The sequence below is a fragment of the Octopus bimaculoides genome, chromosome 22 (assembly GCF_001194135.2).
Source record: "Octopus bimaculoides isolate UCB-OBI-ISO-001 chromosome 22, ASM119413v2, whole genome shotgun sequence".
Classification (NCBI taxonomy): Eukaryota; Metazoa; Mollusca; class Cephalopoda; order Octopoda; family Octopodidae; genus Octopus; species Octopus bimaculoides.
The window spans coordinates 27,693,902-27,705,211 of NC_069002.1; the positions used below are offsets into that span (position 1 = coordinate 27,693,902).

The 11,310-nt window shown below is 35.2% G+C and overlaps 1 protein-coding gene across 1 annotated transcript in view; it reads right to left on the reverse strand.

Annotated features, from left to right (window-relative positions):
- Positions 1–11,310, reverse strand: part of LOC106881733 (E3 ubiquitin-protein ligase UBR4-like) — a 218,633-nt gene that overhangs the window by 97,864 nt on the left and 109,459 nt on the right. Inside the window, exons 45-53 of the mRNA XM_052975666.1 lie at positions 10,062–10,311; positions 8,324–8,408; positions 7,286–7,358; positions 5,420–5,609; positions 4,979–5,026; positions 4,673–4,826; positions 3,065–3,135; positions 1,147–1,236; positions 72–203 (exon numbers count right to left, since the gene is read on the reverse strand). Coding sequence (XP_052831626.1) covers positions 72–203; positions 1,147–1,236; positions 3,065–3,135; positions 4,673–4,826; positions 4,979–5,026; positions 5,420–5,609; positions 7,286–7,358; positions 8,324–8,408; positions 10,062–10,311 — 1,093 coding nt within the window. The remainder of the gene's footprint in view (positions 1–71; positions 204–1,146; positions 1,237–3,064; positions 3,136–4,672; positions 4,827–4,978; positions 5,027–5,419; positions 5,610–7,285; positions 7,359–8,323; positions 8,409–10,061; positions 10,312–11,310) is intronic.

The following is an 11,310-nucleotide window of genomic DNA, read 5'->3' on the forward strand; positions in this document are numbered from 1 at the left end:
ATATATATATATATATATATATATAAATATAAAAAATCAATAGAAAAATAACAGCAGACTTTGTCCCTTACTTGCACTGTTCTGCCAAATACTTCCAAGTAGGAAGGAGCTCTTTCAACACTCATATTGCCTACAGATACTCGCACACCAACCATCACGTTGTTGCTGTTTGTATTAGTAATCTCAATGGTAAAACCTCCAGGCTTCAAAAAAGAAAAAAAAAAAAAAGAAAAAATCATCTTCAGTAAATTTAAGACAGCATTTCAGTATTTATGTATACGTATGTACATGTGCATGTGCATATACGCGTATATGTGTGTATGTCTATATATGTGTGTGTTCGTGTTGTATCCCCACTTCTACACAACAAACAGTATCAGATTAAAATAGCCATTTATGTATCATACTTAATATAAATACACCGTTGAAAGGCAAGTTTACAGAGTATTCATCCAGAAATGGTATCTCCTATGGATGCACTGTTTAAAAAAAACAAAAACAATGTGTATATATCAAGGAGATAGAACTTTTCTCAGCAGCAGCAAATGAGAATGTTCAATGCATTTCTGCATCATTAGGTGTGATCAATAACATATCCTCACAGCCAGAATGCTTCAACAAAATCCATTACTACAGATATATATGAACACTGTGAAAAACAATGGTGTTGCATGTAGCTTTCCAGCTGAGTAAAAATCCATTATATGCAACAAAAGCAGTATTAGATAAAAAATAGCCATTTATATATCAAAATAGCCATTTATGTATCATACTCAATGTAAACACATTAGGATATGCAAAATTTAAAGGTATTCATTCATCTTGAGATAATATTTCCTATGGACATGCTACTTTGCATGGAAACAGGTGAGAGTTGCTGACTGGAAGGGGATCCAGTTGTAGAAAATTTACCTCAATAAATTCTGTCTGATCCATGCAAACATGGAAAAGCAGGCGTTAAATACTGATCATGATTGATCATTCCAGAACAACTTGAAAAATTAATTAGGAAGTAGAATATAATTGTTAAATATCAGAGTTTAAAATTTAAACATGAAAATGAAAACAAAACTAAAAATCTAGATGATGTGTCTTAATGACAGGAGCAACAAGTATGTTAAATAGTTTTGTTGTTTTTGTTTTTACCTTTGTGCTGACAATATACATTCCACCAGTAATCAAGCGATGTTTTACTTGTGCAACATTATAAACCTGCAGGATATCATTTCCACCAAACTGAAAAAAAAGAAGATAAAAATTTCTAACATAACAATTGCTGTGATTTCCTTATTAAAATTTAAGAAGGAAAAAAAATACCTTTGGATATACGGAACCAATGTGCCTCAAATAATTCTTTTCCAGTGTTCAACAAGTTTTAATACAATCTTGTGGCTTAGTTGGTTAGGGTAGTCATTCAGCTGAAGAATGTAAGGTTGTGAGTTCGATTCCTGGTGGAGTGTTCTGCCTTTGAGCAAGACATTCTATTCCACATTGCTTCAGTTCACGCAGCTGGCAAAAACGAGTTGTGGGTGTACCTGTGATTCAAAGGGCCAGCTTTGTCACATTCTGTCATGCTGAATCTGCCTAAGAGCTATGTTCAAAGTATGCCTGTCTGTGGAGTGCTCAGCCACTTGCATGTAAATTTGTTTATTTCACAAGCAGGCTGTTCTGCTGAATGGATCAACAGGAGCCATGGTCATTGTAACCAACGGAGTGCCAGTGTGTGGTTTATTATCAAAAGTATTTAGGCAAGGTAGCAAATTGGCCTGAGTTGTTAGTGCAATGGAAATAATGCTTCATGGTATTTGCTGCCGTTTTCTGTGTCCTGAGATCAAATCCTGCCATGGTCAACTTTGCCTTTCATTGATTTAGAGTTGATATAAAAAAACGCTAACCCAAAGTGGATTGAAGTTGGATTGGATACCATGTGGTATTTGTTGTGGCTGACTGCCTCCCGAATCAAATTCCACAAAGGTGCCTATAAAAAGCAGCTTTGCCAACCTGCAGATCAAGCATAATGAGAAGAGCAAATCTTCAAAAGAAAGACCAGCACCAAATAAGATGGTGCTGGACAGAGCGGAGAGAGAGGAAGGGTCCTTCAGCTGGAGAGAGATGTGTCTTGGTGAATGATTTTAGAGAAATTCAGCAAATACATGCACGCAGAGGCACTTAACAGGAGCTTCAAGCAATTACAGGTTGTTCATGTTCAACTATAATCCACTCAAAGGAAGGGTAAATCTTAATTCATGCTTTTACAAAACACTTCTGGAGTTAAACCACAACATTAAACTTAGGGATAGATTCCTTAAACAAAATGCAAAAGTCATCCTCACAGTGACAAATTGCATAGGCATTCAATCTTAAGTGAGATTAACTAGTAAATATGCAGTCTTCAAATAATACCTCACCTATGATTTATCATTTAAGTCTGTTCTGGTTAGATTTCACATAACCCTAATAAATCAGTCAATAAATTGTTACATCCCACTAATTGAAAGTTGGTGCTCATATTAATCCACACAAGTTCTATCTTCAGCTGATATAACCTCCAGCCTTCATCAAGTGTCTTGGGGAAATTTCGAACCTGGGTTCTCATTCCTAAGGTATTTTTTGATATTATTATTCTTATTATGCCCATAAGCATACGGCATAGTAGTTAAGAGCACGGGCTACTAACCCCAAGATTCCAAGTTTGATTCCAGGCAGTGACCTGAATAATAACATCGAAAAATACCTTAGGAACAAAAAACCAGTTTCGAAATTTCCCCAAGGCACTTGATGAAGGCTGGAGAGTATATCAGCTGAAACGTGTTAACAACAAACAAAATGAGGACGAATATCAAAGTAATGTAAATAATGTACATAATTCCTCATCCCTCAAATATAGAACCGTAAAACAAACCTATTTACAAAACCATCTCAAAAGGGACCTGGCTCCAACAGTTGCATTCAAAGGTATTTGAGAGAGCATGCAAGAAGAAAAAAACTAAAAGAAAAAACAGGCTTTCCAGTAGATAAATGAAGGACAGAGCCTGTACTTTTGACAAATATAACAAATACAAACCTCTATATCGTTTGTTGACTGACAGTGTTCAAAGAAATCAATGGGAAAATTCACAGATCCTGATGGCCGGCCTAAAAAATAAAAAGAAAAAAAAAAGAAATCAGGAATTAAATAATTGTCTAAACTCCCGTTTTCTGATTATTTCAACAACAACAACAACAAAAAAAAGCACTTCAACTGTTACAGTTTGCAAACAAAAGTAGAAAAAGAATACCCCATACATAATGAAGAGAATATTTTTGACTTAAACTACTTTTGACTAATGTCTCATACAAATGGGTCTTTCAAGTGATTTTTTTTTTTCCTCCACCCCCACCCCCCATTTCAACCTGGTTTGATATACATTCAAGTAAGCTAATCCTTCCTCATACGGTTATCATTTCTATCGCTACTTTCTGAACATTATTTTATGGTAGTATCTTAACTGAGTTTTGATTTCATTGGTCAATTCATTTCTATGACACCCTTCAAAACCATGTTCTCCTTCCAAAGCCTACAGAAGTGTTTTACCGAGTATTCACACAGGCCAGAGTGACTGCCTTCAATGTCTTCCATGAAGCTGCTAAACTGGAGGTGGTTGTTAAAGTTCTTTGCCTTCATGTGTCTCACCCAAGATCATCTCTTTCATCACTGTTAGAAGAACATTGTCCAGATAACTCCCTTGGTTTAATCTCTTGCAAGCTACAATCATACCTTGATTGTATATTTTACCCTCATTACTAACAACTTAGTGGTCACATGGGTGGACAGATGCATTATCGAAAATCATAAATGTTTTCTCTGCATAATGTGTAAATACCATAATGTCTTCCTGGTATTTACACACTGCAAGAATGAAATGCAAAAATTAATTAACTCATTTGCATTTAAACTGGCTATATGTGACCCAAATAGTCTACCTGTTTTATGTCCAAACCAACCAGATTCAGTCTCTCACACCTAATTTACAATACCATACTAAAAATACACAACCACATCATTGAAATCTCAGAGCTACAAGATAACCACTTTGAAATGCTTGCATTCCACAACCTGGGAAGGTGGTGTTGTGAGCTCATTATGGTGTATTTACACCATTTGTCTATAGCAAGAAAGGTTCCCCGTGACAAAACAGTGAATGGCTGTCTTCCAGGTTCAGATATGTCCCAACCATATTTGAACTGGTAATAAAAATGTATTTATACACACCATTGCTAAGCGCTGCCACCCTGTAAGGTACGATTAATTCAAAACAATGTGAGTAAATAAGCATTACATTTGACAGAGTAATCTGAATCTTAAAGAGTTAAAGACATTTATGCTAAGCCACAATTTCTTGACATGGTAATAATACACTGGTAGCTGGTATTTTGTCTATTAAAACTTGTGGACAAGCTGACCTCCCTACTATGGTCCATGATCCCTGACTGACCCATAGGAATGACAATAAATCAGGCTAATCAATTAAAATAAATATTAAATTGATAATAATGTCCAAATGAAATTCATTGTAAAACAAAATTTTACAAAAGTTCTTTGTTCAATAATAATAATAATAATAATACTACTACTAATAATAATAATAATAATAATAATAATAATGATAATAATGATAATAATGATAATTACCTGATTTACAGATTTTCTTTTTTGTTGGTCTAAGAGCAGCTATTGGGTTTTGAGGTTGTAAATATGGAGACAGCCAATATTTGGTGTTCTCTATATTTGCCATGTATATACGCAAACTACCGTCTTCACACAACAAAATCATTGTTGTTCGTTGCTGAAAGTAAACAAATGACCAAAACATTAATCCACAAGCGTTGTTATTAAATAACATAACATCTAATAGAAATTATTTTCTTCACTCCAAAAATATTATTAAATCTATGCCAAAACACGAAACATAAGAACAAAAAGGAATCACCATCTTACCAGATCTGAATTGGAGGCAGGATGTCTAATGGCCACTATGTCTTGTATCTAGAAATAAAAAGAAAGTTTATGAGACGACTACAAAATTTAATAAAATAAGATGAGAGAGAGAGAGGAAGGAAGACAGGATAATTCAACTAAGCTGTTTAAGAACTTTTATTCTTTATTATTATATTTTATGATGTAAAACAAACTAAAGGGAAAAAGCCAACAGTTTGAATTTTCAAATATATTTAAAATCAATGACAGTTAAATGAGTCACAATGTCTGTAGTCAAAACTTTTCAGCTGCTTTGATAAATAATTATTCACTAATGAATCCATATTAGGACTTCAATGCACAGCCAAGAAATGTTTACACAGTGGAACATGTTAGTTATTTAATTGACAACATTAAATATTTGATGATATAAAGTGCAGCTATTTAACAAACCAGACAAACCTTAGCTTTTGCTGGGAGTACTTTAATTTCTTGAAGAAGTATGCAAGTTGGCTTGATCATGAGGATGACTGGATTGTTTGCACTTTGGGTCATACAGTAAACCAAACCAGGGTGGCCAGGGACTTCTGACCACTGGACTAGGGACTGATTGTTGTTACTGCCTTTACTACTACCATTAGAACCACTGTTGCTGCAAAATTAAAAAAAAAAAAAAATTGAACACATATATATCAGCAAAATCTACTCAACTGGTAAAAATGAATATTTCACTGACAGACTGGCATCCTGCCCAGGGAGAAATATATATATATATATATAAATAATAATAATATTAGGGACAAAATCCAAAATTACAGGTAAAAACTCAATTAAAATCAATTTATAAAAAATTAAAATTAAATTGAGCTTTATAGATAAATTATATATAAAATATATAGTTTTAGGGAAAATAACCAAGTTTTAAGAACTCATCGATGAAAATCCACTATCACATATAGAAAAATGAACAATTAAAAGCACAATAAATGAGTATAATATAAAGCAAAGTAAATATCAGTTCTTGAAACTTAATATATATATATATATATATATATATATATACACACACATATATGGCAGAGAAACTGGGAAATCGGCCCGATGCTCCTTACAGAATAATGTAGAGTAGCCATTTCAGGAGAATTGAAGTTCTGTCAAACCTTTCCCTAACCTACAACTCACCTTCAAACAGCCAACTCTTCTATCAGTCTTCCGTGCTACCCTATTTCACTCCTTCGCTTCTCTTCTGCTGAACTGATATCCTCTGCATCCAACTCATTCCCTATCTCGAATCATCAATCACACCATTCACACTCAGTGCACTTACCTACACATTCACCTTTTCTGCTCCTCTATCCTATTGTCTGTCATTCACCTTGTACATGGACCTTACATTTCTCTCTCTCTAGATGAGCAGGCCATGTATTCACCTCTTCAACAAGATCCCTGCTCTTGGTGCCTTTATCACAGTTTCTAATCCCTTCATTCTATGATCCACTCACTTGAGGGGGTCCAATCTTTCAGGTACTTGGTGACCTCACAGTGCAGGTGCCTTGGAAAAAGCACCTGACACACTTAAGTGTTTGACATAAGGAAGGGCATCCAGTTGTAGAAACCATGTCAAAGCAGAGGTAGAACCTAACACAGCCCTCTGGCTTGTTCTTGTCAAACAATCCAACTCATGCCAGCATCAAAAAGGGAATGTTAAACGATGATCTCACACAACATAAGAATCAAGAAAATTAAAAGGAAAAGGATTTATAATGAGGCCAGCAATTTTGAAGCGGAGTGGGTGGTTGATACCATCAACTCCAGAACTAATTCAATATCTTATTGAACTCAGAGTGGAAAGAGTTGAAAGAATCACTGCAAGCCAAATAGTCTGACACTAACAATTCTGTCAAACCCCACCCCACTTTCTCAAATACATCTGCATTTTCACAAGGTTTATTTGTAATCAACAACTTGTTCAGAATCCTCGGTAGCAAAATAGTAAGCCTTTAGAATATCAATTAACCCTTTTGATACCAACCCGGCTGAAACCAGCTCTGGCTCTGTAGTACAAATATCTTGTTTGTAAAAGTTCTGAATTAAAATCTTCCACCAAATCTTAGTCACAATTTATGATCCTAACACTAGCTGAATGATAACTAAGTTATTTTACTAAATCCTTTGTTATATTTAAAATTAATTGAAAGAAATACAGAGCATCTCAACAGAAATATGGTAGCAAAAGGGTTAAGCTGCTCGTTATAATTTTCAACATACAATAAAATAATAATAGTGAAATGGTAACATTTAAAAATGTAAATCAAGTTTGATCCAAACCTTTTTAGTACAATTGGAAACAGATTGATAACTTGAGAGAGGTCTTTGGCAACAGAGGCAATAAAGCTTTTTCCTGAAAAATCAAAATAAAACAAAAATTTAAAAAATATTCAGAAGGAAAAAAAAAAAACTTTTGAGAAATAGTTACAACTAATAAATCATCATTACATTATTTAGCGTCTGCTTTCCATGCTGGCATGGGTTGGACAGTTTGACAGAAACTGGTAAGCTGTAGGGCTACACCAGGTTCTGATCTGATTTGGCATGGTTTCTATGGTTGGATGCTCTTCCTAATGCCAACCACTTAAAGAGTGTAATGGGTGCTTTTTACACGCCATTAGCATGAGTACCAGTTACATGACACCAGCGTTGGCCACAACTATGATTTCACTTGGCTTGACAGGTCTTCTGAAGCGTAGCATATTGCCAAACATGTTGGTCGCTTATCATGGCCTCAAAATTTGGTACATTACATATCAGTGTAAAAACAACACAAATTAATAGTTTATTCCTAATTCGTTCATTACTGGTCCAGAATAGCAAGGTCCACTCAATTGTGAGCTGCGTTACACTTATCGGGGATTGACCTGTGGTAGTGATAACACAAGTTGATGATCAGTTGAAGATTCTGCTTGTACTAGAAAAACATGCTCCAGGGACCACCCGCAATGCACTGGGTATCACCTGTGTTTACATCACAATGCTGTGAGTCTGCATATTTTTTATACAGATTTACATACCTGTACCCCGTCAACATGGTACTAGTGAACAGAAAAAAGCAAAAGCACCTCAACCTAACAATGCAAATGAGTGTATTCTCCACAGAAAATGGTAGAGGATGATGAAGAACATATGCAATGGTAGCAGCTTCATTGCTGTGGGTTGTGAGTTTGGTGTCAATGAATCTACCGTTGTTCCATTTATAAAGTGCATGGAGATAATTCATTTATTGCTATGTTGTTGTTTTTTAATCAAACCCCATGATAAACAAAGACAGATGTACTAATAATAATTGTAGATTAAAAACGATGGACGTACCATGAGAATAACTGAAGAATAATAACTGCAAGGAATGGGAATAATAAACAGAAACTCCACCACCAGCTATTTGACCATTTGTATCCTTTGGAAGAAAATGAAAAGTGTTAACATATCAAAACTTAATAGTATTCAGTTATAAACAACATTTTGCATTTATTCACAGAGATTTAATAGATAAATCCTAATTTCCTTCAATCACATTTACATTAATTTTATCATCCATATTCCATGCTAGCATGGATTGGATGCTTTGACAGAATCCAACAGGTCAAAGGACTGCATCAAGTTACAAGGTCTGTTTTGTCAGGATGCCTCAGCTAGATGGCTTTACAGAGTGTAGTGAGTTCTTTTTCATGTCATTGGTGAGTAAGGTTGCCAAACAAAGCCTAAAATTTTGGTATTCCTAAAAGGAGTTCTTGATTGACATCCCTAATATTCACAAAACCACTACTTTGCTTTTGGTTATTCTCTGTAAATAATGAAGATTTATTTTCATAAATATCTCTAAATCAATATAGTAACTGCAAGAAGTTGGCAGAAGTTGGCCAACTCTCCATCATTTGGACAAGATACTAGACCTGGCAAATTATGTATTTTATGTAAATCCAAAAAGGTTCCTACTTCGTCTGCAACAGATTCTCAAGCAATTGACAAGTCACCATGTGAGCCTGTGACTAGTAAGGCTGCCAAACAAAACGTAAAAAAATTTAAAACTCCTCTGAAGAGCAGAAACACCTTCCATGCCATTAACACATTTGCAGTACCAATCATTAATAACACATGGCTCTGCAATATCAAACTGGACCATACAGGCCTTGATTTGACTCACTACAATGTTAAATATCTAATAAAGCACTACACACTAATCAGGTCTGATATCCAACGGCTGTACATCCAAGAGAAAAGAAGGTAGTAAGGGGAACAGCTGAATATCAGGGAACAATTTAAAAAAGATGCTATCAATGTGACCTCTATCTTCCCAACTTTGCAACAGGGCCTGCTGTGTTATCATCATTTAATGCCCCATTTTCCATGCTAGCATGGGTTGGGTGGTTTGATAAGAACCAACGAGCCAGAGGGCTGTGTCCAACTCCAATGTCTACTTTGACAGGATTTCTACAGCTAGATGCCCTTCCTAATGACACCCACTTTAGAGTGTACTCTGTGCTTTTATATGCCCTCATTAATTGGGATTATGCATAAGAAAGCAATTAATTACCACTGCAACAATAAAATTCTTCAAAAATATTATATTAGATTTCCATAAATCTAGAATCTAAACTCGAAGCTGCAGCAAAAATGGACAGACTAATGACATATAAGACACTCAGGGTAAACAACCATAAGGGCAGGCCTTCACAAGGTCATTACTTCCATAATGTGACTGCCATAAGTTTGCCCTGGATGAACAAATCTAACCTAAATGTGCAGCAGAAGAAACAACATCCACCATATTCAAGGCCATAACTACTACTGCATCTATTGATAGGAATATCTACATTGCTACAACACTAGTGACAGATGTAACTTGTGTGGTGTACAATACATATCACAAAGGATTCTTTCAGTTTTCACCTACCAAATCCAGTCACAAAGCTTAGGTACCGGGCAGTGGGATTGAACCCAAGACCACATGATGAAGAAGCAAGCTTCTTAACCACACAGCTGTACCTATAAGTAATAACAATGTATGTTCTGACAATATTGATTGTCGTTAATTTTCTAACATTCCTACCTTTATGTCACTGTGTTTCACTTCAAGTATATTGGTAATGTAAAAGGGTCCATGACGAGCATTGCTTGCATCTTCCATAATCTGAGTGTAGATGTGGCCTGACGATGACATCAGTACCATAGTGCAGCCATCTTCACCAAACACAAATGTAGAATCACGAATTTTGCCACTTGGTAGCAAGAAGTAATACTGAGGGCTAATTGCATCCAAAGACAAATCATATATCTGGAAAAAATTATAAAAAATTAATAAATAAATCAAGTTCATTAGAAGATATTAATTTACAAAGTTGCAATTATTGTGGAACAAACTTTTTCCAAAGATTGTGAAGCTTACAAATTTAGAATTTTACATTCATTTCCAAAGCATACGAGCTAATGACTGGATCATCGTCATTTAACATCTATTTTCCATGCTGGCATGGATCAGACAGTTCGACAGGATATGGTCAGTTGCAAAGCTGTATCAGGCACCAGTGTTAGCTCTGGCATAGTTTCTACTTCACAATGTGTACTGGGTGCTTTTTTTTTTTTTTTTTTTTGTGCCACCAGGACTAGTGAGGCTGCCAACTCAGATGTATTACTTATTTATTCACATTGTCTTGAATTAATCATGCATTATCGTTTGGCCTCAAGATTTGGATGAGGTGATTATTTATTTTTAGATTGACATTGTAGGGTGAGTGTGAGAGGTCAGATCTGGCCAGTTTGAACATAAAACAGGAAACAATGTTAAGGTCTGATATGGCTGGTTTAAATACTAAAGGGTTAAAGCAGCACTACATTTTGGATTGGTTAGTGTTTTACTTGAATTGTCATAGTTTTAACATTCACTTCTCCATGTTTGCATGGGTCAGACTGAGTTTATTGAGACAGATTATCTGTAGCCAGATACTGTTCCAGTTGCCAACCCTCACCGGTTTCTGAGTAAGGTAATATTTATCCACAGCCAGACAGGTTTTCACAGAATATTAGTAATGAATGACACTGTATGACTGTAACACTTGTTTACAATTTTCATGTGATATCAAGACAAGGAGATGCTGACATACCCAAACTCACAAATATAAGATGTTTTTTTTTTTTCAGTTGACCAAACCCACTCACAAAGCTTTGATCAGCCTGGGGCTATAGTAGAAGACACAACCAAGGTGCCAAGTAGTGAAACTGAACCTGAAACTATGTGGTTTGGAAGCAAACTTCTTAACTACACAGATATACCCATTATATATATATATATATATATATAT